The sequence below is a fragment of the Pyricularia oryzae genome, chromosome 2 (assembly GCF_000002495.2).
Source record: "Pyricularia oryzae 70-15 chromosome 2, whole genome shotgun sequence".
NCBI classification, from domain to species: Eukaryota; Fungi; Ascomycota; class Sordariomycetes; order Magnaporthales; family Pyriculariaceae; genus Pyricularia; species Pyricularia oryzae.
The window spans coordinates 7,697,910-7,725,417 of record NC_017850.1 but is presented as its reverse complement, the minus strand read 5'-3'; the positions used below and the strand labels follow the sequence as shown (position 1 = coordinate 7,725,417).

Below are 27,508 nucleotides of genomic sequence, written 5' to 3'. Positions count from 1 at the left end.
AAAGTAGGGGATAAAAAAGCCGATTAATAGATAGTAGTTGTATGAAAGAGCTTATCCACGCGATGAAGCGAGAAACGGAATAAATAATTCAAGTCCGGTATACCAAGCATCGGACGTACCGGGATATTATTTTTAGCAATTGCAACTATTCCCTTCTTGTTAATTAATTCTCCGATTGTACAGCTTTCGGTTATGCCCGATGTCCCATCCTTGTATACAAAAATTCTGACAAACACGACAGCTATTTATAAATATCTGTTCTTTTCTGCAGTCAAAGGGATCAATACCAGCATTAATCATACCTTTAATTATTTATGCGCTTTTACCTGCAGTCGAGATTGCTATAATAGTTAAATTTGGTAATCACCCTCCTCCGTCAAATTGGCGTTCGTGGCTTTCTTGAGTTCGTCAAATCATTCGGTCCAATAGTCTGTCCCAACTAGACGCTTTTTCAGATGCTCCGCGCGGTTCATCGCCGTGTCTCCCCGCTTTTGGTAGGCCTCGGTCATGTTCAATATGACACGGCAACGATCACCCATTGGGTGGTGAGTGAAAGGCATCGCATTCGTAGGGCTAGCCAGCCACCCTGGCACATATTCTTGATGATTTCCTGGTCGCTTGTGTCTATTATCTCGAAACACGATAAACTTGATATGGTATTCCGACTGAACCTTAAGTGACCGCTCCGTTTAATCTTCATTGTTTCAGACTTGATATAAAACAAGTCAGGAAGATACCCGTGCTCTGCCTGCTCTGCAACAGCTGTGATTTTATTGCCACCATCCTGATCCAAGATTCTCGCCAGAGAGCCGGAAATCTTCATTGCCGGTATGTGAGATTTATCTGCCTGGCTTTTCAGCGATCGGAGAAGACACCATCGCCGTTGGCTTACTCGCTAAGAGCATCAATCTGTCCCTGTTCCACATGCTCTAGCCAGATTGAAGATGACCTCCCCTCTCTTTTTCCTCCATTTTCCTTTCGTCGTCTTCATCAAATGCATATGAAGATATCCGATCAAACTCCAAGATCCACGGCCGTTTACGGAATTCTACAAAACCCAGACTATCATTTTCAATATTGTTCTCAAGGTCCCGACAGGCTTTGAGTACGGACTTTTGCTGCTCAACCGACCCATTCTGGATAAGCTCCAAATGGGGACTTTGATTGGTTGAGGCCAGTGCTAACATCAAATAACCAACAATGCTTCTGCCCCGGTAACCTTTCGTGGAAGCCATGATCAGGTTGAAGTAGAGCGCTGCGCGGGCTGGTCGTGGATCGTGCCGGTTCGTGGCAATCTTTCCCCACATCTGCTCGTACATGTCTTCGATCCCTTCGGGCGTGAACTCGATTTCTTGGAATATCTCCTCCAAGGAATATCTCTTCCAAGTTGCGCAAGCAAGCAAGGCTTTGCTTAACTCGTCGGACGGCAAGACGTAACCAGAAGAACACGCCTTCTGCTTTCTCAACTATTCTAGTGTACCTTTCAGGCCATCCCTTGCTCTGCCAGCCTCGTACTCAGCTGTTGATGGAAGATAGCTGAAAAGAGCAGGCTGCAGCTGATCTCAAAAAACCGAGTGAGATCCTTGCGATTGAAGTCCTGCACTAAAAGCTTGAGACATTGCTCCAGGACTCGCTTTATATAATGCATTCCAAAAACCCACCCACGGGGGCCCGCGTCGTCCCAAGTAGGTGGGGCGGGCTGCCCGTGGGCCGGCTAATATTTGTGTGGGGGGGCCCGGCCCGGCCCACGGTTGAACGCGGGTTTTTGGCGGCCCGCGGGCCTCCGTGGGAAACCCCGTAAATATATAAATTTGAACAGTTAATATTTATAACATGTACTAAAATATATAATTCAAAACTCTATCTATACGCATATTCCATATTTTATAACGTGGTTCATCAGGACCCCGGACATATCAGGACCCCGGACACTTTTCCTGCACAATACTACTTCCAATTTCAATTGCAACGCCAGCGTTGTTCAATTTACCTCAATGCAATCGGATATATGTACATCAGACATTTCTGCATCCTCCTGACAGGTGCGTGCATTATGTCCAGGTTTACCGCAGTTGCCGCAACGTCGTTTAGTCGCCGGCTGCGCACTACTCCCCTCCCCATTTTCATCTTTCTTTTCGTATATTAGACCATCGGCACCATTTGATTGAAGCAAATTCTGACCCTCTTGTATGGTAAATGACCCTCCTTCGCGGATACGTGTTTTTTGAGCCCTGCGCCGCTTGCTAAGCGCTTCGTTGGCCTTCCGAAGGCTGTGGTTCTCCGCTTCCAAAAGTGTGGTTCGATGAGCAATCGACTCCAACCCTTTTGCTAGCTGCTTTACAGCATTAAAAATAGGCGTTGGCGAGCTTCCCTGATGACAGTTGATTCGACTTTTAACAAGGGTAGATTGATTAACGGCTTCTGTCGGGTTGTGCGGTGTTTGAGAGACCCAGGTTTCGGTGCTGGAAAAATCAAGCTCTTTAGGTGACGGCGTCCGTAGCCTAACATCCAGCTTAGATATGACCATTTCCGGGCTATGGGGGATAATTCCCGCCCCTCGAAAACCCCCGGCCATATTTTCTTTTGTCATTGACTTTTTGTAAGCCGCTGCAAAAGCCAAAAAGAAGTCGACTTTGCTGATGTTAGTGATGTGGGCCCGGATAAAGTCGTTAATTTTTTGACCGTACGCCCGCTTAAGGACGTTAAACACTCCGACATCAAGTGGCTGGGTTAAATGAGATGAATGAGCAGGCAGGTAAAGTGGAATAATATTGTGATCTTTGCAATAGCCCTCGAATTCAGGGGATCGATGACTGCCGTGCCCATCGAGCACTAACATCCGATATACGCCTTTTGTCCGCGATTTTGTATGGTTGTCGAAATGCTGAACCCAGTCGAGGCCAGTCTCGTTGTCGGTCCATCCATTAACGGTGGGTTTGAGGCGCCACGTGTCCGGAAGACCGCCTTCTGTATACCAATTGGACAAATGGTAAAAGCCTTTGACGATGATATACGGGGGTATATCGTAACCGTCGCCACTGATGCAACAAATTGCAGTCGCCCATTCTCGATTGCCAGGCTGTACTTTTTTCCTTCTTCCGCGTCTTTCGGACCCAGTTACGACCATTCCAGCGCAAATCTGGCCCATCATAAAGCCGGTTTCGTCGAAGTTGTACATGTCGCAGTCTTGGATGCCATATTTGGCCCTCATATTGGCCACCAATTGAAACCACGCGTTTAACGCGTCAGGATCTTCGCAAAGAGCTCTTTGGAAATCGTAAGCGCGAGAAAAACGCGTTTTTAATTCTGTGCGTCGTTGTACGAAGCGATAAGCCCATTGCTTGCCGACCGGTCGCGCGTCCCGCGCAGCGAGAAGATGATCGGCCATTGCGGCCACATCAGCGATCTGGGCTGGAAACCCTCGGGAATCCAGGTCCAGTATATACTGGACAATTACTTCCTCTTCCCTTTCCGTTAGCTTTTGGTTGCCTGGCCGACGATTGGCCAAAGAAGCGATGCCGTTTATTCTGTCGTGTAGTGTCGATTTTGGGACATTATATATTAATGCAACCTTTCGTATGCTTTTCTTTTTGCTTGATCGGAGCTCATTTAGAGCAAGAATGATTCGCGCTTCGCAATTTGATGATTCCATTACTGTTGGGGGAAAGAACACGTGTGGAAAATAAAGGATGAAACTGGGTTGAAAAATGTCCGGGGTCCTGATATGTCCGGGGTCCTGATGAACCACGTTATGCCGTTGAAATTAAAAAGATATTCGCGCTGTTGCATAGTAAAGCTTCAACAATATCGTATTATACAGGTTTGATAAAATTTAAATATGCCATTATTGTTGAATAAATTATAATTATACGTATATTTCATGTATTATCTATCATTAAAATCAAATTGCGTTTCTGGCAACCTCGTCGGAGATTGGGGAAAAGCGGACATGAAATCCAGCGGGAAAGCCTGAACAGATTTGTAAGTGGGCAAGCTGCAATCCACCGAGGACCGTATTGTTATTAATAACACTAGCTTGTGGAGTCAAAAGCCCCAGGGTGGTTGAGAGGTGTCAAAGATTCTTGAAGCAAGCTGGAGGTATTTCAATGATCCAAACTATATGCTTATCAAACCCTCTTAGTCGCAGTTCGCTTTGGCATAAATTCTCATGCGAATTGACAAATGCGTCACATAAGAATTACATTGTACTTGGAGCATCAACGGCCGCCTCTGGCACATCCTCGTCCCTTCTAGATAATCTACTGTACTTGCGTCATTAGTAGTTGGCGATGTTGTTTTTCTCCTGCCACCGATTACTTCCAATTTCAATCACGGTAATATTTGACACTTAGACCTCCAAGAACGGGAATTTCCTTGGTCCCGCCCTTCTCCTTGTCCTCTTTTGCCTTTTCCAAGTCTTGTCTCACCCTCTCCTTGACCCAGTCGGCCCCCTTGATCCCTGCGGCCTCATCCTCGTCGGTCTTGAGCCCAAGACGCCGCAGCAGCGGGCTCTCCAGAGTCTTGAGGCTAAGGTCGGACCCCGGCCTCACAAAGTAGAGCAGCCCCAGACGATTGATGTGGGCTTGGTCCTCAGGCGGGACGGCGACGCGGTGGATGCTGCTCTTGAGGTAGCCGCCAGACCAGAACTGCAGCGCGTCGGCGATGTTGACCGTGATGGACTCCGGGTACGGCTTGACCCACTTCCAGCCGCCGTCGGCCATCCTGACCTGCAGGGCCGCAACGGGCTGCCGGAACAAGAGCGTGAGGGTGCCGTAGTCGGTGTGGCCGCCGACGTAGACGTCGCCAAACTTTGCGTTCTCCTCGGGGCTGCGCGCATGATAGTACATGTAGCGGAGGTGGCAGTCGCTGATGTCGTCGAAGCGGTGGCCCTCGAGCAGCTGGTTCTCGTCGGGCAGGTCTAGCACGATGGCCAGCAGCACGAGCAGCTTCCGGACCACGTCCTCGACCAGGTGCCGCTGGAAGGCTTCGACCTTTGCCCGGTGCCGCACGACTACCTCGGGGTGGGACCGCTCCAGCTTCCCGTTCATCTTGAACATGTTGTACATTTCGACGTTGTCGCGCAGGCCCGGCGCCAGCTCACGCATGCCCGCGGGGCGATAGCCGTTGTAGCTGCCACTGGCGATGTCGGCTATGTGCTTCATCTTTTCCTCGAGCGGGAGCTTGAAGACCTCCTGGCCGATGGCGTACTGCTCATCCACCGCGTCCTGCCCGAGGCCATGGTTGACCACGTAAAAGAAGCCAACCTGGTGGACCGCATCCCGGAGCTGTACCGCGAGCTTTTCTTTGCCACCGGGTGCGTCGAATTGAGACAGGTCGAGAGTGACGAGCTCGGCCCAGTCCACTTGACTCACGGATGGAAAATCCCCAGCATTAGCCCAGGTTTTTGGTTTGTTTAGATTTTACCCAAGTCAACTTTTTTCCAAAAACTGAAAAATGATCACAACTCACATTCGTGCTTGGTCTCGGCTGGATGCTGGTATTTTGGGAGTGCCATAGCCGGCATGGTTTCTGTTGTTTCAGTGGCCATGATGCAAATGGTGGGTGACCCAAGCTGCAGTCCTTCAATGGCCGGTTGTGGTCAAATCTAATATTATTGACCTACGGTGGCATGCCATGCACTCTACCAGCGAAGAAAACCAGATTCAAATGGCAAGGCCTGCCTTCTGATATATTCCCCTTCTTGTAACAAGCTGCTGTCTGCCATTTCCGGAGTATAACCAGTATGGGGCGTCCAAGAAACCTGCTCAGGGTTACCTTATTTAAGCCTTCCACCTTCGCGTGTGGGGTAAACAAGCAAATGAACGAGTGCAAAATGCTCCGAAATTTCGGGGGATTCCGCACCCCAATCGGTAATTTATTTAGCCTTTATAGAGCATTCGGTGCCCCGATCAGCCTCGGATGCTTTTGATCCAAACCTTACGAGACCGTACCACGCAGGCCACGGAAACTTCCATCTTCTTTCGGTTCCTTGCTGAAGTTTCCTGATCTGCGTAATTTGCGACAACAGATATGCCGGCCCATCCTCTCGAGTCATTAATTGTGAATAAAATTGCGGTGATCACACCATCATCTTCCCGACAACTCTGTTTATACTTCCTATCAAGCTGAAGCGTTCTTCTCCCGTCCAACTCTTTTTTTTTCATCTCAAAAATTCCCCAGGCAACAAAAAAACCATCCGAACAAGACGCATCAAAGAGAACCCTCATCCCATTATGCCCCCTACCAAAGCCATCCTCTGCCTGCACGGCGGCGGCACGTCAGGCAACATCTTCCGCATGCAGCTAGCCAAGATCCGGCTTCAGCTCAAGGACGAATTTGAGTTCGTCTTCATGGACGCTCCGTACCCCGCAGACGCCGGTCCGGGCATCCTCCCCATCTTCGCAGCGGCCGCGCCCTTCTTCGGCTGGTTCGGCGGGTCGAGCGCCGACATTGACGGCCGGCTGGAGACGATCAACACGTCAGTCCGCGCGGCCATCGAGGGTTGGGCGGCGTCGCGGACGACCCTGGCCACCATCGTCGGCATCTTGGCCTTCTCCGAGGGCGCCCTGGCGGCCTCGATGCTGCTCTGGCAGCAGGAGCGAGGCCGCCTCCCGTGGCTGCCCGTCGTGCGCTTCGCCGTCCTGATCTCCTGTTTTTTCCCAGACCAGGCCGCCGCCTACATGGCGGCCGACGAGGCGGCTACCGGGCACGAGAGGACGCTCATACGCGTCCCGACCCTGCATCTGCACGGCCGGCAGGACTTTGCCTTGGCCAGGATGAGGAAGTTGGTCAGCGAGCGGTGTGATCCTGATACGGCCAGGGTCGTGGATTTCAACGGAGGTCATCAGGTCCCGAATAGTGCTGTAGATTGTGCAACAGTTGTGAAGCACATAATCACGCTAGACCGGACGTGATGTTTTTTTTTGCAAAGTGCTAATTATACTGTATATATATTTTCCCTAGAGCAAAAGGCAATAGAAACCCTTCTCCAAGTAGACGGGGATAATAAATTGATGATTCTTTTGGGTTTTGCGTTAACTGCTTCGCCAATGTGAAGGGTAGCAAGGGTCATTACCGGCAAGTCAAGACCCCTGTTTCCGGACCCCTAGTCTCGGCCACACCTTCCAATCCACCCCTGATCCGATCCCAACACATCAAGTTCACTCTTTGATTGTGCCCGTTTCTAGGCAACTGTAATACAATTGAGCACATCGTTGGAGTTTCCAGATGTAGGAGACTCCGCTTCTGCATGCATCCGATCTCCATCATCCTGTGCGCGCACAACGCTTTTGGTGAGTACAAACTCGTTGGGATCAGGAATAACGTTGCGTACCCCCTGTTCGGCACCCCCCCTGTTCGGCACCCTGAAAATCTAACAACGAAATGCCTACTTTTATAAACTGATTTAAATATAAAATTATCAACGGACAAAAATACAATCGTTTTCACGCTTCTCCGGTTCATTAACCTCTTCTTCATCAGCTAAAGGTTCCAAATTTTCTATATCATTTTCCTGCAATCCAATAATGTTCTGTTTGTTAACCAAAAGCTCGTTTGGATCCGGAACCACCCTCCTCCTTTTAACCGGCCGTATTGCCTCCAGTTGTGCTTCCAATAAGCTGATTTTTTGCTGGGCGCTAGCCAAAAGGGTATCTTTGGCTTCGAAGCTTTTTTGGACTTTTGCAAATAAAAGACGTGAAGTAGCGTTGGTTTTGTTGGATTGGGAAAGTTTTTGCAGTTGAAGTCGGATATCTCGGGTCGTTTTAGGGGTTTTCCAAATAAGTAAAGACGGGTCGTTAATTTTTTGGGCTGGGCTTTCCGGTGTTTTATCCCTTTGCAAACCGTTGTTTTTATCTTTTATAACGTTGGCGTTGCTATTTTCTAACAAAAAAGGGCTTAAAAGTGGTTTAACCAAGTTTACCGGCCATAACCCCGTTGTACGCCAACCAGATTGAATGGTTTTTGCTATAAATGCTTTTAATCTGGCCTTTCGATAACAAAGTAGGAAATTTCGTTTTCCAATAACTGTTGAACAGCAAAATTGGCTAACAAATCCAAGTTGACGTCGATAAGCTTCTTTTAACGGCCCAAAAACCGATAGATCCAATGGTTGAAGAACGTGTGACGAATGAGGGGGTAAATATAGGAGTTGAATATTATTTTGCAAGCAAAGAAGCATAAATTCGTCCGTTATATGTGATCCATGGCCATCCAAAACTAATAACCGCTTTTCAGGGGTTAAAGGTTGGGTATACGGAATAAACACCTTTTTTAACCATTCGATAGCCGTTTGGTTATTTGTCCACCCGTTTTCGGTTGCATGAAATTGCCAATTATCGAAAGGGCTTAAATCCGTGGGAAACCATTGTTGTTGTACGTTTTTTCCCTTAAATATAACGAGGGGAGGGAGGGCAACGCCCGTAGCCGATATACATTCGATTATAGTCGTCCAACCACGCGTTCCGGGCTCTTTTCGTTGCAACGGCCGGATCCCGTTAAGCCCTAATACTAGGCCATTAGATCCTTTGCCTTCCATTATACCGGTTTCGTCCATATTCCAACGGTTTTCCGGTTTAATAGCGTTAATAACCGGGTTCGTAATATAAAGCCACCAAGATTTAATTACCTCCGTAGTAGCGCCATTAACCCGGGCGTTATCTATTCGACGGGGCCTTTGGGTTTTAAGGATTGGATAACGAGCCAAAAAACGAGTTATCCAACGTTTTCCAAGGCCTTTTGTCTCTCCGGCGGCTTGAAGAATTCGTTCGGCAAAAAAGCGTAATTCTTGATGCGTTGGCGGAAGCCCTAAAGCTGTTTGGGTAAGTACCCAATCAGCCAAATGCTTTTCCTGTTCCGTGGAAAGCCTTTGAAAAGGGCTTTGTGCTTTTTTATAAGGTTGAGAACCTTTAAGTCGACTTTGAAGTGTAGACCTAGGTATTCCCCATTTTCGGGAGGTTTTTGCAATTGGATTGCCATTATTGACGTCGTTAATTGCAGATATAAGCTGTTTTTCAGTATATTGCTTCATTGGAAAATGGAGAATTAAAATCAGAAAAAAGTAAATCCAAAAGTGACAGATTCATCGAGATATTTATAATAGAAGTTGGAGGATAAAAATAAAAGTGTTGTTATTTTTGGGTGCCGAACAGGGGGGGTGCCGAACAGGGGGTACGCAACGTTAACCCTTTTCCTTTTGAGCAGCCCTGTGACCTCTAATTTGATTTGCAGCCGTTCAAACGTTTGCTCAGCCGTAAGAAATGCAATGCTTTTGCAATTCAACGTCTTAAGACCCTTTTTAAGTAGCAAACGGGCCGTAAAATCCGGTCGGGATTATGAGGTGAATTGGGCAAGTCAGAGGCACATTGCGATCGCTGGCTAAAAAGCTCCGTAACATCCAAAAGAAATCACTGTTTTTATGTGCTTTTCACGTCAAAATGACAAGGGCAGGCAATGCTTTGAGGATCGGAGATTTATTTATAAACCGGTTAATCCAGCGTTTGCCGAGGGGCTGGGATTCTCCGTTCGGACGAGGATCCGTTCGGCGATATGACGCAACCCCAGATGCGTCGGAGGCAAGCCAAGGGTAGGGCTATTTGATTTAGCACCCAATCGGCTAAAGAGGCTCCTGAGAAGGGGCTATCCGTTGCTAATCCGTATGGACTTGAAAATGCGGGAGGTTTCATAAAGGTGGTCTTCGGGATATCCCATTTCTTGGAGGTTGATTTGATTAAAGTGCCTTCCAACACGACGTCAATCGTCGGGTTGACGTATGCTTCTATTCAGTCTTTTTGTTAAGTTGTTCCTCTGAAAATACAGCAGAAAACAACTTATTCCGACCTTTTGTGATTGGAATATGGCGCATGGAATTTGCAAAAAGTCGATGGCTGGGAAGTTTGTCCGGAAACAGGGGTCTTGACTTATCCCCATGTACTTATCCGGCTAGCCTAGCGATGAACAATGTATGACCCCTCTGTCAGTACAGGGATGTTCTTCCATGTCTCCCGGCACGGGGTACTGTTATTTATTTCCCCCTCCCCCCTCCCCTAAAACTCCTAGCAACAGGTTTTCCTTCTCTGAATTTAACAACTTAGTCATTCACCGACGTGGGCTCAAGTTGATATTCCAAAATCCGGTGTAGGTGGTCCACCGATAGCCTCACCAGGCGTGCTCGTCGATAAAGAACAAGACCTGCCTGCACAAAAGCCTGACTGTGCGGATATCGGCATCACACTCGCCGCAGGAGCAGCTACCGCTGCCTGAAACCATCATCAAGGGCCCCGAAAGGCTGAAGCCCAGCGTCTTCTTGACGGCGGCGGCGAGCAGCTCAAAGCGCCTGTGAATCCCCGTCGCCACGTGCAGGCAGGTCTCGGCGAGCAGCCTCATCCGCAGGAAGCGTTCGCCGTCACCGGCGAGGCCCTCGACCCCAACATCCGGCCACCGCCGATTTCCCATCGACGGGGTGACGGGGCCGGGCCCTGTCGCGTTTTGCTGGCATGCAACGGACGCAAGGATGGAGCGGAGCGTTGAGATCAGGATCTGCTTCAGGCACACGTACGCCGTAACGATGTGCAGCGTGGTAATCTTGTCCAGGTGGTGGTCTGCAGGAGGGCAGACCTCGGTCGCCGCCGAGCTCTCGACGGGTGGAAACGTTTCCTTGCTGGTAGAGACGCTGCTTGACCGCCCGTCGCTGTTTGGCGTGAGCAGGGCCTCGGCCTGGGAGCGTGCCTTGAGGCTCTGCCGCGTTCTCATCCGGAGGTCTTCAGTCAGGCTCTTTAGCATCTCGAGGAACTTGAAAGCCCGTTGGATACAGCTTGCACCGTCGTGCCCCAAGCCGACTTCGGCACCCGGCGACGAGGAGGGTGGCGATGATGACAGATACTGAACGTCTTGGCTCAGTGCGTGGCTGAGATCGGCAAGCTGCCGGCACAATCCTCTCCAATCGGCACCCTGGGGAGGGTGAGTCTCTGCGTCCGGCGGCATGCTCTGGACTACGGTGGCATCGGCATTGCTGGCGGGAGCAGGTACGTCGGTACCGTCCATCCTCAGTATTTCCATGTCCGTCGTGAACAGGTTGGGAAAGTCCTCCCCGCCCAAATCCCACGAAGGGGACATGCACTGAAGACACGAGCCCCAGAAGCCCGAATGGTCCTCATCAGACGGAGTGGTCCTGCTCCCCTCGGAGGTGCGAGGGTGCGGAGAAGGAAAAGGATCGATGGGGCTGCTGAAGCCACTAGGATGGCTTTGCTGTCCATCAGCTGGTCGTGGCGATGTAACCTGCTGTACCTGGGCCGCCTGGCATGGCTCCTCTTCAGCACGGAGGCCATCGTGCCGGCTCGGACAAGCAGCAGCGGCCGCATTACTCCGCTGTTGACACTGCCGCCGGCCGTGATGGGAGGAGTCGGCCCGGTCAGCCTGCGCCGCCACCTGTTTCGCGCGCGCCCGGCGTGTCCCAGCCCCACGCAATGACGAGCTGTCCAACAGCCGCGGACGGCCCGGTCGCTGCTGGAAGCTGGTGGTGCAAATGGCGCCAACCCGCTGGCAGCGGAGGCAGGACACCAACGGGACGCCAGTCGAGGACCTGCCGCCGTCGCTGCCATCTCTAGTTGCGGTCTCGGAGCTGGGATCCGGCGGGCCGCTAGGCCGCTCGCAGCGCAGTTTCTGGCACCGGCAGCGGTCACAGGCAGAGCGCCGCAGCTGGTCGTCGAGCTCGGGGAGCGCGGGTTTCTCTGGTCCGAGGAGCATTCTTTCTTTTTGCTTTGCGAATTGGGACGAACGCTTGCAAGCCCGGAATGGAAACCAGGCAGTTGATTTTATTCGGCTCTCACGTTATATCGGGAATTTAAAACCTCCAACAAAGGCCATTTAACCTTTCCTGAAGGTTTGTTAAACTCGTAGATGTACTCGTTAACCAACAACTCTCTCCCGTACACAAAATTTTCAGTATGGGCGCACGGACCATGCTGTTAACGTTTGCGCGGGACTTCCGCCTGTAGCCCTAACAGGCGCGCACACACGAAAAACTCTTCAACCTGTCGCCCTAAGCACCGTCACTACACGGAACGCCTTTCCTCGCAACACCCATGTATAATCGACAGATCTCCCCTTTGACGAGTTTTCCACTGATCGCGGTGAAGGAAGAGTCCGATCGGCGGTTCGGCGCGCCACCCGCATAGAGGCGCACAAGACAAGGCCCAATCTCGCGATGCGAGCCAGCGTGGCACAAAAAACTTTGCCAGCCGGAAAGGCAGGCGTCCTTCCCCGGAAGGCTAGACAATACGGTTTAAAAGAAAGGGAAATTAGGCTGAGAACCACCCGACGGTTCTTCGAATCGACAGGGCACCCTCTCACCCCCTCACACCTTCTGGGATTGCCTGCAGCGAGGAGGTAGTGCCGTTACGGGGGTTGGTTAGTTGTACGTGGACCGGAAGCACTGTGCCGGCGCGGCAGTCTCCAAAGGGTCCCGACAGCAAGACGTGGTCGGCCCATTGCTGGAGACGGCTTTGGGTAACGGGAAGCAAGAAACGTGGGCACGGCCTTGGTTCGCACCCTTGGTACACCCCGTGGACGGTGGGCCGTGGTGGAATAGTGTGACTGAGGCGCCCCATGCTTCTCACTCGCACTGGGAATCTGCGCCGGGTCTGGAGGACGGGAAGAACTCGATTGCATTCATGTCCACATTGTGGCGCTGGGCTAGCCCAGGAACCAACGGGGGACTAAGCTGTGGATGGACATGTACGGGGTGTCGCCGGCTTTTCGAAGCTTTCTACTCGCACTAGGGACGTACACCGGGGCAGATGATGTCGTCGGCATGTTAGGCGGAAGAGACGCTATTTTAGCCGGAGAGGACGGATGCGCGCGTCGGTCTACCAAGAGGCCTTTTTGTGGATGCGGTAGGCTTAAGGTGCAAACCTTGTATTTACGTGGCAGGCTGGGTATCCAGCGACTAGGAGGGCTCTAGCTGGCCTGTCCGTTAGAGGGTCTGGTCCAACCCTGTGACTATAGTTTACTGTAGGAAATGCAAGGTTTTCACCCACACTTCACGGCACAAGCCGTCAGACGAACCCTCCGTGCACCTTAGGCACGGGGTCGCGTCAGTGAACTAACCCCCTAAGCAGGACCGGGCCCGAACCCGGTCAGGCACGATCCGCCTCTGCCCTCCTTGTTTTCCCCCTGTGTAAATAAAGAAGATAGAACGCGCGCCGAGATACCCCTCGGGAGGTTGCTAACGGCCGGCTAACAAGCCGGGCCGAGCCCGGCGTTAACTAATACTACTACTACTACTACTACTCTTTAACCAAGAAACAAACAGAAAAACACACACAAGTAACAACGTATAAGCAAGGGTGCGCGCGCAGTCATTGCAATGTCGAACAAAGCCAAGTTCCACATCGAAACCAAGTTATGGGATTGATGAAAGTTATGCATACGTGACTCAAAAGAATGTAAACCTTGGGGTCTTGGTGTACCAGGGGTTCGAAGGGATACGTATATTTGGGGATTCGATTTTACAAAGGTATGGATTGGGGGCTATGAGCACCCCTGTTCCTATCAACAAGTTCATTAACGTATCGCCTGTTGGAAAATAATAAACCAAACTTTTGTCGGGTGCCCACAAGTAGCTACCGATACCACCGTGTAATTTGCGGGGTGTGGGTGCAAAATGTGGTTGGACATTCCTATTGAGTTACGCCCCCTTTTTATAAGAAACCGGCTTCGTACAACATACAAGCTTTTCGAGGGGCGAATCTAATCAATGAATAAGAAAGTTTCGGCAGATGCATTCACGGATCCAGTTTACAGACAATACCATATATATAATCGGGATCATCCGATGTTTTACTATAACCATAAGCGCGGTGCCTCAGGGTTCCAGCAGACTCATTATCCTTGCTCTTCCAGTATGATGGTTCGAGCGATAGTCCGGACGCTCAGCTTGTTTGGCGGTAAGTTTAGCGGTAAAAGGGGAAGCACCATGCTGTCTCTTACTTGGAACTTGGAAGTTTGACACAGTATGTATGGGCTGCCATTTTTGGACAACAAAGCGAAATTTTACCCCTTCACCCTGCAGGCTACAGCGCTATTCAGTTGTTCCCGACAAAAGCAACGATTCGGAATAAACTGGTTAAATGGTACAGTCCAGGAGCAAGGTAGTCTCAGCGCTCATTCCTGAAAGAGAGCTCACACGAAGATCTCTTTCTTGCAGATCTGAGGATCGCTTGTCGATTTCGTCGCTCATGGCGGTATTTCCTAGTCGCTGCATATACCGTGAAGCGACATGGATTTTCGGCCAATCATATTGGCCAACAAAATCGCGCTCGTTCTAGTTTTAGGGCTCATCCCTGAAGCCCCTCAGTTTGTGGTTTTGTTTGTACCACTGGGACTATCGTCGAGCAGATTGTGACAAAAAAATCTATCAAGAACTTACTTGTTATGTGTAAACAGCGCCTGCCTAATCTACGGCAAAAAATCTGTGCGTGAGACTGTGCCCATCTTGTCAAGATAGGCGGACGACAACCTTTTTCCCAGAAACCTGGCCCTTCTTAACCAGCTCCATCCCCTTGATGACCATGTCAAAGCCGCCTTGGAGCAAATGCAGCGGATGATGTTGCAGCCTGCCCTCGTCGATCAACTTCTGGGCAACCGCCCAGAGCTTGGCACCAAACTCTTTCAACTCGGGGTCACCCGGTCGCATGTAAGGTGCAGGCCAGGTGGAGCCATGGCCGAATATAGCAGGGCCCAGCACCCAGTCTGTTTTTACGACCTTTCTTGTTGCGACGTGTTCCTGGAAAGGGTCGAGAGATACGTATCTCCCGCCGCCACGCCCAATGGCTCTGAAACACGCCTTGGTCGACTCTACCGTTGTGATGCAGTCCAGGGCATACGTCAGGTTGCTGGAGGTGTAAGTTCGCTGCCCAAAAGTTACTAGCTGACCGAGTAGAATTTTCCTTGTTCCTTTTTTCTTTTGGCCTTGTCAAGGGAGGAGGGCTATTGATGGCGTGCTCATGGGCTGTAACTCACAATCTTGTCCCCGCATTCCGGGTCACGATAGTCAAAAGCCTCCACTGCGCCACGTGACTTCGCCAGGTCAAAGTTCTTTGGTGAGCAGACGGCTATGGGGACGAGGTTGGCGCTGGGTTTTGTTAGCCAATGGTGCTGTCATTTCGGGTTCGATCTTGACCATGCACTACTCACAGTTTCAGTAGCTGTATGGCGATGGTCCCAGTCGCCGTGCTCGCGCCGTAGACCAGGACCTTGGCTGGCACCTTCAATGGTTCGTCCGGCAGCGGCAATCCAAGAGCTCTGATGGCAAGGCCTGCGGTGCTGACGCTGGCCCCCAGCGTAGATCCGGCTTCGGAGCTCCATCCCGCCGGCAGCTTCAGCCAGACATGTCCGTTGGTGACGTTGAACCGACCAAAGGCCCCGTTGAACGGCGTCCCGGCGTGCATGCTATGCTGGGCGCCGCATATGCGCTCTCCAGCTTTGATCCCTTGGACATGCGACCCAACCGCGATCACAGTGCCAGCATAGTCTGCTCCATAGAGGGCGTTGGGAATGACGAAATCCCCCACCATTTTAGTGTCGCTGGGGTTGATTGCCACGGCCTCGGTGCGGACGTAGACTTGGTCTGGGTTCAGTGGCGGACATGGCGCCTCGGTCGATACCACGGGCAGGCCGTTGCTGTCGGCGACGATGCCTTCCTGTGTCGCAGGCGGCGTGAACAGATCCACTGTGGAAGACGACATATTTTGACTACTAGGATCTGAGGCCGGGTGGCATGGGACTGGGCGATCCGGCAAATTCTTCTAACCAGGAACATGTGCACTTTACTTATCCCCAAGACTGGATGGCAGGCAGTGCTGGGGTGTAGGATAATACTGAGTCGTGCCTCTGCAAACTCGGAGGTTAGTTGCAAGTCGGAGTCGGCTAATTTACGACCAAGTCGGGGGCAGGCTCAAACTCCGGCGTCACTCCGCACAGGACCGGAGCCCCTCGTCCATGCATTTATCATCCGAGTCTTCAGGAAGGAAGCCACGGTGCTGGTTCCACATTCGTATTGCCGAAATCGAATAAGAAGCCTGCAAAAGCGGCCGTTTTGATGCACTTACACATTTTTCTGCCCTGACGTATGCCAACCTCCTTTTGCCCGATTCCCACCCTTCGCAGCTTGAAACACTGAAGCAGACGCAAAAGTTGAAGCGTGCCCGACTCTCACACCAACCGCCTTGGTTGAAAAGCTGCCTTAAAATCAAGCACCCTGATCTAAACAGTTGGGATAACAGCCACCATGACTTTAAACACCACTCTTTCAAAGCCAAGGGAGCCCATCGCCGTCGTTGGGACAGGCTGCCGGTTTCCCGGCGGCGCAAACAGCCCCTCGAAGCTATGGGAAATCCTCGAGAAGCCCAGGGGCCTCCTCAAGAAGGTGCCCGCCGAGCGGTTTGACGTCGACTCCTTCTACCACCCAGACGGCTCGTTCCACGGCCGGACCAATGCGGCAAACGCGTATTTTCTCGATCAAAACATTCGCGCGTTCGACGCAAACTTTTTCAACATCCAGCACCACGAGGCGGAAGTCACGGACCCACAGCACCGACTGCTCCTCGAGACGGTATACGAAGCCTTGGCGACGGCCGGCCTCCGCGTCGAAGACCTCCGGGGCTCCTCCACCGCCGTGTACTGCGGGCAGATGATGAACGACTACAAAGACTTGGTGAATTTCGACCAGGACCGCCTCCCGACGTACACGGCGACCGGCACGGCGGCGAGCATCCTTTCGAATCGGGTCTCGTACTTTTTTGACTGGCATGGACCTAGTGTGCGTCAAGTTTCTTTGGGTTTATAACACACCGGCTCTGAGACTTTGGGTTTTTTCTTCTTCTGACTAAAATTGTGAATAGATGACCATCGACACAGCGTGCAGCTCATCTCTAGTTCGTAGCTTTCTTTTCTTCTTCTTTTTTCTTTTCTTTCTACCCAAAGTTACTTGTGCATGATTCCTGACAGCCCGCGGCAGGTTGCTGTTCACCATGCAGTTCAACAGCTCCGATCCGGCTCGAGCAAAGTTGCAATCGCGGCAGGGGCAAATCTGATACTGGGTCCAGGTAAATTGCTGTCGATTTACTCCAAGAGAGCCGTGATGCCAACTTTGTGAAAAACAGTTCCCTTGATCGTGGAAAGCAAGATGAACATGCTCTCGCCAACGGGCAGATCGAGCATGTGGGACGAAAAGGCCAATGGTTACGCGCGGTGAGGATTCCAGAGGACCCGAGCACTCGAATCAAATGATAAATCAACCCTTGGAACGCTAGCTAACGCCCCTCGATCTGCAGCGGAGTAAGAACCTGTGGATTTTGTCAGGTCCCAGTACCATCATGCTGGAAAAGTACTGACCAACCCAACTCCGCCTCTATTACGTTCTATAGGAAGGTGTTGCTGCTGTTGTGCTCAAGACTCTAAGTCAGGCACTGAGCGACGGCGACAACATCGAATGCGTTATCCGAGAGACTGGTGTTAATCAAGATGGCCGAACTCCCGGCATAACGATGCCCAGCCACCAAGCACAGGAGGCCCTGATCCGTGAGACATACGCGGCGGCAGGGCTCGATCTGTCTCGTGCCGAGGACCGATGCCAGTATTTCGAAGCCCACGGTGAGCTGCTTTGCTTGCATCACCAGCACGCCAGAGTGGATCCAAAGATGCTAAAAGAACTCTGGCGTTGAACGCAGGAACTGGAACCCCTGCAGGAGATCCGCAGGAGGCCGAAGCCATATCGAGGTCCTTTTTCGGGCATGGAGAACGACCGCCGCGAGAAGAGCCGCTATACGTCGGCAGCATCAAGACGGTCATTGGTCACACGGAGGGGACCGCGGGCGTCGCCGGACGTGAGTGGCGCGCAACCCATCAACTCGTACAGCGGGGTCATTTTTTCGTGTGCCAAGTTGCCAACAGACGTATGAATGCTAACACCATGTGACGGATGACTGCAGTTATAAAGGCGTCTTTGGCCATGCAAAACCGAACGATACCGCCAAACATGCATTTCCATAAACTTTCTCCCAAAGTGGCTCCGTTCTACCAGAATCTCCATGTTCCCACGGAGGCGCAGCCATGGCCAGAGCTCGCTCCTGGCGTTCCGATGCGTGCAAGCGTCAACTCCTTTGGTGAATAAATACCCCAAGAACACCCGTTTGATATCGATTTACACCGGTCAGAGAGAAGAAAAAATGAGTGCTTACCAGAAAAGAACATGCTAGGCTTTGGAGGCACCAACGCGCACGCCATCCTCGAAGCCTATCCCAACCAGGGGGCGGGCCTGAAACAGACGCCGCAGCGCTCCTCCGCAGTGCCGATATGGCCCATCCCCATATCTGCAAACTCGGAGCTCTCCCTAAAAGCCACCATGCAAGACCTGCTACAGTACCTCAAATCAGCGTCCGGCGTACGAGTGCAGGATCTGGCGTGGACGCTGACAAACAGACGCTCCGTGCTGCCGGTCCGCCGCGCCGTCGCCGCGCAGACGATACCGGATGTCTGTGCAGCCCTCGAAGCGAGCATTGCATCCATCGACAAGAAGGAGGGTCATGTCGTCTCGGGTGGATCCAACCGGGAACCCAGGGTCTTGGGCATATTCACCGGGCAGGGAGCACAATGGCCCGCGATGGGCAAGATGCTGATCTCGACCCTCCCGCACGCCCGCGACGTCATCTCGCAGCTGGATCAGTCACTGAGCAGCCTGCCCCCGCGCTATCGACCATCGTGGGCTTTGCACGACCAGCTCATGCTCGAGGGTGGCAGCTCCAACGTCCACGATGCCCGCTTCTCGCAGCCCCTCTGCTGCGCGATCCAGATCCTCCTGGTGCAGATGCTCGCGGCGGCTGGCATCAAGTTGGAGGTGGTCGTCGGGCACAGCTCGGGCGAGATCGCATGTGCCTACGCGGCGGGACTCGTCACTGCATCGCAAGCAATTCGCATTGCTTACCTGCGGGGCTTTGTGTCGGACAAGGCGTCGTCGCCTAATGGCGTGGAGGGAGCGATGCTGGCTGCGGGGTGCTCTTACAAGGACGCTCAAGAACTATGCGGTCTGGACATGTTTCGCAATCGCATCTGCGTGTAAGTCCCTCCCCCCCTCCCTCTGATGATTTTATAAAAATATCGAGCGTGAGCATGATGCTGACTTTGTCTTTTGTTTTCTCCCATCGTCCAGCGCCGCAAGCAATGCACCAGACAGCGTCACCATCTCGGGCGATGCCGATGCCATCGAAGAGGCCCGCGAGGTCCTGGAAGACGAGGGTAAATTCGCGCGAAAGGTCAAGGTCGACAAGGCCTATCACTCATTCCACATGGAGCAGTGTGCAGAGCCTTATGTGAGGGCTCTGCTGGACTCGGGATGTGACGCCGAGGCCACCACGGAGCCGTCCACGATTTGGCTTTCCTCGGTGCGACCGGGTCATTGCATGAGAGCACAGGACGTCACGGCCGACTACTGGAAGGACAATCTCCTGTCGCCCGTTCTCTTCTCTCAGGCCCTGGAGCACGCGACGAGGGAGCACGGGCCGGTGGATCTCGCCATCGAGGTGGGTTGCCATCCTGCGCTCAAGGGCCCGTGTCTCAAGACCATGGAAGCCTGCAGCGAGCCCGGTGCTCCCGAGCTCCCGTACGTCGGGTGCATGCGGCGAGGTGGCGACGACGTCACGGCTCTCGCTGAGGCGTTTGGATATGTATGGGAGCGGTTTGGTTCCGAGAGCGTGAGCCTTGCCGGGCTCAAAGACGTGGTACCGCAGACGCCGGTGAGCAGCCTCGCCAAGACGCTGCCTGCTTACCCCTGGGACCGGACTAGGTCGTACTGGCTGGACAGCTGGCGGACGCGTTTTTTCCTCGGCGGCGGCGAGGCCAAACGGCCACACCTGCTGCTCGGGAAGCTCTCGGCGGACAGCACCTCGACGGCGCTGCATTGGCGCAACTCGATTCGGCCCAGAGACATGGCGTGGCTGGACGGCCACCAGCTGCAGGGCCAGACGGTGTTTCCCGGCGCCGGCTACGTCGTCATGGCCGCCGAGGCCGCCATGCACGTGGCCAATGGCCGATCGGTGCGGCTTGTCGAGTTTCTGGACGTTGAGATATCCAAAGCCGTGACGTTTGAAAACGAGGACGGCCTCGTCGAGCTGAACCTGTCCCTCCAAGTAGACGCGGGACTCTCGAGCGCCCAGCACACCGCCGCTTCGTTTCGCATAGACTGCTGTCTCTCGCGCGAGGACGCAATGTCTCCTTCGTCCAGCGGAAGGGTCATCATCACCTACGGCCCAGGCGCCGGCGACACCTTGCCGACGGCACAGGACGAGCCCCCGCACATGCGCAGCATTAGCGTCGAGACCTTTTACGAGGAGCTCGCGGCCGTCGGCTACGGCTACGCCAATGACTTCCGCGGCATCTCCACCATCAAGCGGGCCGACTTTAAAGCCTGCGGCTCCATGAGGCTCCCCGCCCCAGGACCCGCGGCCGACGACCGGCTCCTCCTCCACCCCGTCACCCTGGACAACGCCCTGCAGACTCTGATAGCGGCCGTGTCGGCCCCCGGCGACGGGCTGATGCGGTCGCTGCTCGTGCCGACGTCCATCGGCCGGATCGCGCTGAACCCCTGGCTCTGCGGCGAGGTGTCGAGGTCCGGCGGCGAGGTGCACTACAACGCGGCCAGCACCACGCGCCAGGTCAGCTCCATCAGCGGCGACGTGGAGGTTTTCCATCCCGAGACCAAGCAGATCGTTTTCCACATTGAGGACTTCAGAATCAAGGCAGCCTCGGCCCCGACCGAGGCCAGCGACCACACCATGTTTATGCAGTGGACCTGGGACCGGCCCGTGCCGGAAAGGGTCCTCAACAAGCCCGAGCGTGCCGCAACCGACGCCGACAGGGAAGTGGCCTCTGCCATGGAGCGCATGGTGTATTTCTACATGCGGTCCTTTTTGGCCAGCGCTGCTGCCGAAAAGCTGGCCGACCTCGCACCTCACCACCAGAGGCAGGTCAGGTGGTTCCAGTGCAAAATGGACGAGGTCAAGCGTGGCCAGAGCCCGTTCTACCAGCCCGAGTGGGAGATGGACCAGCAGGCCGACGTACAAGGCCTGCTCGACCAACACAATGCCAACGCCAACATACGCCTTGTGCAGAGGGTCGGCCAAGGCCTCGAGGACGTCTTCTTCCATGGCAGGAACCCGTTCGAGCTCATGGACCACGACGGGATGCTAACCGAGTTCTACGGGAGCTCGTCCGGATTTGGACCGTCGTACTACTACATGCAGGACGTGCTCGCGCCCATCATGCACCGGTACCAGAACATGGACGTCTTGGAGATCGGCGCGGGCACTGGCGGGGCGACCAGGTACATCCTCGGGCAGGATCCGCCGCCGTCCTTCAACAGCTACACGTTCACCGACATCTCGACGAGCTTCTTCGAAAAGGGCCACGAGACCTTTGCCCAGTCCGACGACAGGGTAGACTTTCGGGTCTTGGACGTCAGGCGCAGCCCCGAGGAGCAGGGCTACACCCCGCACTCGTACGACCTCGTCGTCGCCTCCAACGTCCTGCACGCGACGCCGAACCTGCAAGAGACCATGGCCAACGTCAGGACGCTCCTCAGGCCGGGGGGCAAGGTCGTCGTCGTCGAGCTCACCTGCCCGCGCACTCTGCGCGTCGGCTTCGTGTTCGGCCTCTTTGCGGACTGGTGGGCCGGCGTCGACGACGACCGCGTGCTCCAGCCCTTTGTGTCTATGGACAGGTGGGACGCCATCCTGAAAAAGACGGGCTTTTCGGGGGTGGCCAGCAGGTACGAGGATGCCGAGGGCGAGATATTCCCCACGTCCGTGTTCCAGTCCGACGCCGTCGACGACAAGGTGGCGCGCCTGTACGAGCCGCTGCTCTTTCCCGCCAGGGAGCAGAGCCCGCCCATCGTCGTGGTCGGCGGCGCCACGGCAAAGACGTCCGGGATTCTCGGCGAGGTACAGAAACTGCTCCCCGGCCGTCTTTTCGAAACCCTCCATCGGCTCGAGGACGTGCGCGCAATGATCCCGCCCAATCACAATTGCCGCAAGCCTACCTTCCTGATTCTCTCCGAGCTGGACGACCCCATGTTTGCCGATATGCACCAGGCCAAGTTCGAGGCCCTAAAGGTTTTGAGCGAAAGCGCTGGGCACATGCTTTGGGTGACCGAGGACGCGTGGCTGGACCCCGTCAAGGCCATGGCTATTGGTTTCCTCCGTACTTTGCGGCTGGAATGCGTCGACTGTGGCATCCAAATCCTCGATGTTGACCACACCAAGAACCTGAGCGCGGATTTGGTCGCCGACACCCTCCTCCGGCTCGAGGAAGGGTCGGATTGGGAGGCAGCTGGAATACTGTGGACGGCAGAGCCCGAGATTTACGTGTCGCAAGGTTGTGCTCGCATCCCCCGTCTCAAGCCCAGCAAACCCATGAACGATCGTCTGAATTCGGGCCGCAGGGAGATCTTGGCTGGCGTGGATCCAACGACAACCCCGGTTCTTCTCTACCAGGACATAGACGCTGCCTATCTCCAATCCAATGACAACCATGGCCCCCAGGACATCAACAAGGGCTCAGGTTCCAGCAGACTCCAGGTCCTGCACTCACTCACAAGAGCGGTCCGCCTCGGCAATTTTGGATATCTCAACGTCGTCCATGGCATCTTGGAAAGAAGCGGCCAGGCCGTCGTCGCCCTCTGCGAGGAGAACGGCTCTCTGGTCGACGTCTTTGCCGGCTGCATCGCTCACCTACCAGAGCAGGTTCAAGCGCAGGGCCGCGCCGGAGCAGCCCTCCTCCTCGCGGTGGCGGCCGATCTCTTGGCTCAGACCATGGTGTCCGAGGTCGCGTCGGGGTCAAACGTCATCATCCATGGAGCTCCCGACATTTACGCGAATCGCATCGCCCACAGGGCAAAGGCCAAGGGGATCCACGCCACCTTTGTCTCGACCCATTCAGGACCCCAGGGGGACAAGGCGGCCGGCGAGGATTCGTCGTCGTGGGTAGCCGTCCACGAGAACGAAACGCAGCTCGGGCTTTCCAGGAAGCTCCCGCGGCCCGCAAGTGCCTTTTACAACCTTGCGGTCGACCAGGGCCCCGTCGGCGCCGGCCAGGTCCTCTCCAAATACTTGACCACGCAGCACTGCCAAACCTTCCAGGCAGGGCATCTCACGTCTCTGAAGGCGTCTGTGCGGACCCGCCAGGCCGGAACCTCGTTGAAGTCGATGCTGGACGAGTCCTTGCAGGCGTGCCTCGCTGCCGCCGACGCCGGAACCCTGTCGCTGGCGCGGACGGCAGAGGACCTTGCGGCAACGCCGCCCGACGAGCTGGTCGCGCTTCGGCGCACCGTCAGCCACACCGCCGTGATCGACTGGACGGTCAACGGCCTGGTCTCGGCGCGGGTGCGTCCTGTCGATTCCGGCAGGCTCTTCTCGGACGACAAGTCTTACCTGCTGATTGGCCTGACCGGAGACCTCGGCCGTTCCATCTGTCGATGGATGCTCGGCCGTGGTGCCAAGCATGTTGTGCTTTCCAGCAGGAACCCACAGATCGAGAGCAGATGGCTCGAGGAGATGCGAGTTTTGGGTGGCAACGTGATGGTGTTGCCAATGTGAGTACTTGGCTATTCCTGTTTTGGCTGTATATCTTGCTTTCTTGTTCGGTTCGGCAAACCCAAACTCATCAAACCCACAAAAACTACAGGGACATTTCCAACGAGGAATCTGTGGACGCAGGCTTGGATAAAATCCGAAAGTCATTCCCACCGATTGGCGGGGTAGCGTTTGGGCCTCTTGTGTAAGTCGACATCTTTTCTTTCCTCCCTCCCCGCGGATTTCTTCAACAAAACACGACCTCTAACCCAGCCACTCTCCTCCAAACCCTCACACAGCTTGGACGATATCCTCCTCAAGAACATGCGGCTAGACCAGATGGAGGCGGTGATGCGACCCAAAGTCACCGGCGCTCGCCTGCTGCAAGAAAAGCTCGACGAGCAGGAGCACCGGCTCGAGTTCTTTGTCATGTTCTCCTCGTTCGTCATGGTGTGCGGCAACCCGGGCCAGAGCGCGTACAGCGCAGCCAACGCCTACACGCACGGCCTCGCCCTGCAGCGCCGCGCCCGCGGGCTCGCCGGGTCCACCATCGACATCGGCGCCGTCTGGGGCGTGGGCTACATCCTCAAGCACGACAGGGTCGAGGAGTACGAGAGCATCAGCTTCAAGTTCGACAAGCTCTCGGAGCGCGAGATGCACGCCCTCTTTGCCGAGGGCGTCGTGGCCGGGCGGCCCGGCTCGAGCAGCGCGCAGCGGCACGACGTCGAACTCATGACCGGCATGCGCTTCATGGACCCCAAGCACAGGAAGCTCATTGCCCACTTTGACGATCCCCGCTTCTCGCACTTTATACTGAGCGAGAAGCGCGAAAGGGCTGCGGTGGGGGGCGCGGCCCTGGCCTCGGTCAAGGAGCGCCTCCTTGAGGCGGATTCCATGGGCGAGGCTTGCCAAATCATTGCAGGTACGGGATGGTGCAGAACTATGTTTCTTCAACAAAACTTCTTACAAAAGTGATTGCTTGGCAGCCCGACAGAACTTGTACTGACAACTTGCATTGGTGATACAGATGGCTTGTCCGAGAAGCTACGAGCCACGCTTCAGATAAGCCATGAAGGCGGCGTGAAGCTGGATGTTGCTCTCATAGACCAGGGTGTCGACTCTCTAAGTGCAGTCACTATTGGAACCTGGTATGGCCCCCCTCAGATATCGATTCACGATTTCTTTATCAGGAAACGCCTCTGACATTTAGAACACGCTTCCAGGTTCTCCAAGAATCTCGACCTCGAGCTGCCGTTGCTAAAGATTCTGGGAGGAGCTTCCGTCAAAGACCTGGCCGAGGAAGCTGTGGAGCGACTACCTCCCAGCGCCATTCCCTTGATCCACAACGCGTGGGTCAATGTACCGTCTGCTGTTCAAAGTAGCACTGATGACTCGGATGGATCGCTTTCGCCAAATTCCCACGTCTGGTCTGCTTCCTCAACATCCAACTCTCTTTCAGTCTCAGACAGTCCCACCAAGGATCTCGAGGTTGTTTTGCCATTCGAACGCAAATCATGCATGTCCCTCAACCAGGAGCAGTCTTGGAGGCTGCAGATGCAGACCTCGGATCCCACGATGTTCAACTCGACTCTGGGCATGCACATGAGGGGCTACATGGATCTCGATCGCCTTGCCCGGTCCTTCCAGGCCGTCCTGGAGCGGCACGAGATCTTCCGGACTCGCTTTCCCGAGTCGGGAGAGGCCGTGCAGATCATCATGGAGGCGCCCCGCATCAAATTCCAAGCCATCCCCGTGGCTGATAAAGCCTCTGCCGAGCAGGGTTTCAAGGATGTTGATGGCCAAAGCTACAACCTCGCGGCGGGAGAGACGCTCAAACTGATCGACTTTTACTGGGCTTCGGACGAGCACATGCTCATCATCGCATACAACCCCCTGGTCTGCGACGGCTGGACCTACGAGCGTTTCTTCGTTGAGCTCTCGCAGATTTACGACGGCAAAAGCCTGCCACCCGTGCCCCAGTATGCCGACTTCGCCACCCGGCAGCGGACGAGCTACGAAACGGGCGCCATGGATGCAGATCTGACCTACTGGAAGTCTGTGCACAAGACGCTTCCTGAACCCCTGCCCGTCTTTTCCGTATCGTCGGGTTCGGCATCTGAAGGCCCGAAGCCTTCGCCCGCGTGGGATCAGCACACCCTCGATGCGCGTCTGAGCTCGGCCACTGCAGCCCGCATCCAGGATATCGCCCGCAGCTCCAAGGTCACGCCGATGCAGTTCTACCTCGCGTCGTACTACGTCCTGCTGTCGCGCCTCACGGGCAGGGCAGACGTGGCCATCGGCGTGGCCGACGCCAACCGACCCGACCTCGACGACCTGTCCACCATGGGCCTGTTTGTCAACACGCTCCCGCTGAGGCTGGACCACGCGGCCCACGACACGTTCGCGTCGACGCTGTCCCGCACCAAGGAGCGTATGCGCCGCGCCACGCTGCACTCGCGGGTGCCGATGCACGTCATCCTCGAGAGCTTGGGCGTCGACGCCGCCAGGCCGCACGAGTTCCTGCAGGCCGTCTTCGACTACAAGCAGGGGCAGGCCGAGAGCGGCAGCATCGGCCAGGCGCACATGGCGGGTGTCCTGGCCTCGCGCTTCTCGACCCCGTACGACGTTACGCTGGAGATGAGGGACGACCCTTCCAAGACACCGCTGCTCACCCTCAAGCTGCAGTCCTCTCTGTACAGCCTGCAGGACGTGCACAAGGTCATGGGGTGTTACATGTCTTTGCTTGATGGTTTTTCGCGCGATCAGGGGATCCTCGTCGGCGAGGCCGAGCTGTTATGTTAGGCTGGGTATATTTAGATGTTATAGGTTTACCTCCGCGCAGGCTTGAATGTACCCGTTCTTTTGTCAGATAAACTGTTATGCACAGTTAAAGCCCGAAATATTAATTATATAATATAAAATTCTATTTCGGCATATTCTTTTTCTTTCTTTCTTTTTTTCTGCGATTAATCCTTCCGAGAATCTAAACGCAAAACCGGCGTATTGCGTTGTTATTATGGCTAGAAATCTCAATTTGATTGCAATATAATAGCAATAATATGGATAAAATGTCCAATAAGTTAACGTTGGGCTCCACATCTCCGACCCCCCTAAAGTCCGGCCCCCTTGAAAAATGTAACGACGAAATACCCCTTTTATAAACCGATTTAAATGTAAACCTATCAACGCACAATAATACAATCATTGTCAGGCTCTCCCGGTTCGCTAACCTCTTCTCCATCGTTCAAAGCTTCTAAACAGTCCCTATTATTTTCCTGTGCTTCATAAACGTTTTTTTTGCTGACCAAAAGCTCGTTGGGATCCGGAATCACCCTTTTCCTTTTGACCGGCCGTACCGCCTCCAATTTTGCTTTTAACAAACTGATTTTTTGCTGAGCTTCAGCCAATAAGATATCCTTGGTTTCGAAGCTTTTTTGGACTTTTGCAAACAAAAGCCGTGAAGTGGCGTTACTTTTTTCGGACCGGGAAATTTCCTGTAGTTGAAGTCGAATATCTCGGGTCGTTTTAGGGGTTTTCCAAATAAGTAAAGACTGGTCGTTAATTTTTTGGGTTGGATTTTCCGGTGTTTTATCCCTTTGGAAGCCGTTATTTTTACCTTTTTCGACGTTGGCGTTGCTATTTTCTAATAAAAAAGGGTTTAAAAGTGGTTTTGCCAAGTTCACCGGCCATAACCCCGTCGTACGCCAACCAGATTGAATGGTTTTTGCTATAAATGCTTTTGATCTGGCTTTTCGATAGCAAAGTAGAAAGTTTCGTTTCCCAACAACCGTTGAACAGCAAAACTGGTTTACAAATCCCAGGTGACGTCGATAAGCTTCCTTTAACGGCCCAAAAACCGATAAATCCAACGGTTGAAGAACGTGTGACGA

General features: G+C 54.0%; 6 protein-coding genes across 6 annotated transcripts; 2 read left to right on the top strand and 4 right to left on the bottom strand.

Moving 5' to 3' along the window:
* Positions 1-929: 929 nt before the first annotated feature.
* Positions 930-1,319, bottom strand: MGG_15101 (uncharacterized protein; the record flags this gene model as incomplete). Its single annotated transcript, XM_003715655.1, has 1 exon — positions 930-1,319. One exon carries the CDS (start codon positions 1,317-1,319, stop codon positions 930-932), a length of 390 nt encoding a protein of 129 aa, XP_003715703.1.
* Positions 1,320-3,877: 2,558 nt separating this feature from the next.
* Positions 3,878-5,762, bottom strand: MGG_08359 (flavonol synthase). Its single transcript, XM_003715654.1, has 2 exons — positions 5,470-5,762; positions 3,878-5,362 (listed from the first exon to the last, which is right to left on the bottom strand). The coding sequence occupies exons 1-2, from the start codon at positions 5,546-5,548 to the stop codon at positions 4,326-4,328; spliced, it is 1,116 nt and encodes a 371-aa protein (XP_003715702.1). The 5' UTR covers positions 5,549-5,762; the 3' UTR covers positions 3,878-4,325.
* Positions 5,763-6,233: 471 nt separating this feature from the next.
* MGG_08360 (uncharacterized protein) lies at positions 6,234-7,055 on the top strand (the record flags this gene model as incomplete). The annotated part of the gene is made up of 2 exons (XM_003715653.1): positions 6,234-6,840; positions 6,964-7,055. 2 exons carry the CDS (start codon positions 6,234-6,236, stop codon positions 7,053-7,055), a joined length of 699 nt encoding a protein of 232 aa, XP_003715701.1.
* Positions 7,056-10,155: 3,100 nt separating this feature from the next.
* Positions 10,156-11,742, bottom strand: MGG_08361 (uncharacterized protein; the record flags this gene model as incomplete). Its single annotated transcript, XM_003715652.1, has 1 exon — positions 10,156-11,742. One exon carries the CDS (start codon positions 11,740-11,742, stop codon positions 10,156-10,158), a length of 1,587 nt encoding a protein of 528 aa, XP_003715700.1.
* A 2,078-nt stretch (positions 11,743-13,820) lies between these two features.
* MGG_08363 (enoyl reductase) lies at positions 13,821-15,925 on the bottom strand. The gene is made up of 3 exons (XM_003715651.1): positions 15,193-15,925; positions 15,019-15,130; positions 13,821-14,908 (listed from the first exon to the last, which is right to left on the bottom strand). The coding sequence occupies exons 1-3, from the start codon at positions 15,741-15,743 to the stop codon at positions 14,495-14,497; spliced, it is 1,077 nt and encodes a 358-aa protein (XP_003715699.1). The 5' UTR covers positions 15,744-15,925; the 3' UTR covers positions 13,821-14,494.
* A 97-nt stretch (positions 15,926-16,022) lies between these two features.
* MGG_15100 (polyketide synthase) lies at positions 16,023-26,716 on the top strand. The gene is made up of 14 exons (XM_003715650.1): positions 16,023-16,816; positions 16,899-16,931; positions 17,015-17,102; positions 17,160-17,247; positions 17,331-17,334; positions 17,424-17,649; positions 17,727-17,882; positions 17,988-18,161; positions 18,255-19,110; positions 19,205-23,638; positions 23,731-23,823; positions 23,918-24,540; positions 24,646-24,766; positions 24,842-26,716. The coding sequence occupies exons 1-14, from the start codon at positions 16,286-16,288 to the stop codon at positions 26,418-26,420; spliced, it is 9,006 nt and encodes a 3,001-aa protein (XP_003715698.1). The 5' UTR covers positions 16,023-16,285; the 3' UTR covers positions 26,421-26,716.
* Positions 26,717-27,508: the final 792 nt, after the last annotated feature.